Raw genomic sequence first — 1,451 nt, 5'->3', positions numbered from 1 at the left:
AAAAATAAAAATGAAAAAAAAAAAAAAATGTAAAAAATAAAAATATACAAAATTTATAAATAAATATATATATATTTTTTTTTTTTTTTTTTTTTTTTTTTTTTATTTTTTTTTTTTTTTTTTATGTGTTATTTTTAAGATGGCAACGTGAAGAGCATAAAAGAATACAAAGACGAGGTTAAAGCACTCGAAGAAAAATTAAAAATCTATATAGATAAATCTAAAAATAAAATGAATGACAAAAATTATGAGAAGATGGTAGATAAATTACATGATGAACAAATAAAAATACACTCATTATTAACAGAAAAAGAAAAAATTATAAATGAAAAAAATATTCAAATTGATCATTTAGAAAATCAATTACAATCATGGGCAGATGAAGCTACTAATTGGGTTGTGATGGCTGATAAGCATGCCAAACTTATAACAAAACACAACATATTAAAGGTAACAAAAAAAAAAAAAAAAAATTAAAAAAAAAAGAGTACATTCTATAAATATAAAATTAATAGGACAACATATTTTATACATAACATATAGTTTGCATAAACAAATTGTATGTCTATTCCAAATATGTATTTATTATATATGTATTATATGTGTATTTTATTTTATTTTATTTTTATTTTTTTTTCATTATGCAGAAAAATTATGAAGAATTGAAATTAAAATATATTATGGATATGAAATACATCCAGTCAAATAAAAATGAAAAAGTTAAGGAACTCATAAAAAGGTTTTCATAAATATTAAATGGAACAAAAAAATATACATATATATAAAAATATATAATTTTATTTCTATATTGTTTATTTTATTTTATTTTATTATTTTTATTTTTTATTTTATTTTTTGTTCTTGTTCTATTTAAAAGAATATTATTTGTTTTACTTTATTTTTTTTTTTTTCCCCCTTTTAATTTGCTTTTATATTGAAATATAAAATCTGACCATACAAGTTATGTTGTCATTCAAATAATTTTCTTATTTTTCAAACTGTTGTTTAAAAAATATATTTATATCATATATACATCATATTTTTGTATGTGTGTATTTATTTATAACCTTTTAAAAATATGCGAAGGAAAATAATTGATTAATATTTTTTGTATATGTCGATGAGGAAAGTATTACAATAATATATAAGAATATTTTAATTATATTTTTAACGTATTAAAAAATATGGTGCTTCTTTCGTATATAATATTATATCTGTGTACAATTAAAAGGAAATAAAAGAAATGAAATGAAATGAAAAGGAAAGAAAAGAAAAGAAAAGAAAAGGAAAGAAAAGAAAAGAAAAGGAAAGAAAAGAAAAGAAAAGAAAAGAAAAGGAAAGAAAAGAAAAGAAAAGAAAAGGAAAGAAAAGGAAAGAAAAGGAAAGAAAAGGAAAGAAAAGAAAAGGAAAGAAAAGAAAAGAAAAGAAAAGAAAAGAAAAGAAACGAACAA

At 18.3% G+C, this 1,451-nt stretch overlaps 1 protein-coding gene across 1 annotated transcript in view; it reads left to right on the top strand.

Annotated features, from left to right (window-relative positions):
- The window catches only part of PRSY57_0610900 (leucine-rich repeat protein), a gene marked incomplete at both ends in the record, with an annotated part of 6,935 nt that extends 6,186 nt beyond the window's left edge, over positions 1-749 (top strand). Inside the window, 2 exons of the mRNA XM_012906484.2 lie at positions 140-450; positions 648-749. Coding sequence (XP_012761938.2) covers positions 140-450; positions 648-749 — 413 coding nt within the window. The remainder of the gene's footprint in view (positions 1-139; positions 451-647) is intronic.
- Positions 750-1,451: the final 702 nt, after the last annotated feature.

This window comes from Plasmodium reichenowi, chromosome 6 (genome assembly GCF_001601855.1).
Source record: "Plasmodium reichenowi strain SY57 chromosome 6, whole genome shotgun sequence".
NCBI lineage: Eukaryota > Apicomplexa > Aconoidasida > Haemosporida > Plasmodiidae > Plasmodium > Plasmodium reichenowi.
Note: the sequence above shows the minus strand (reverse complement) of the source record. Positions and strands in the feature narration are given on the sequence as shown.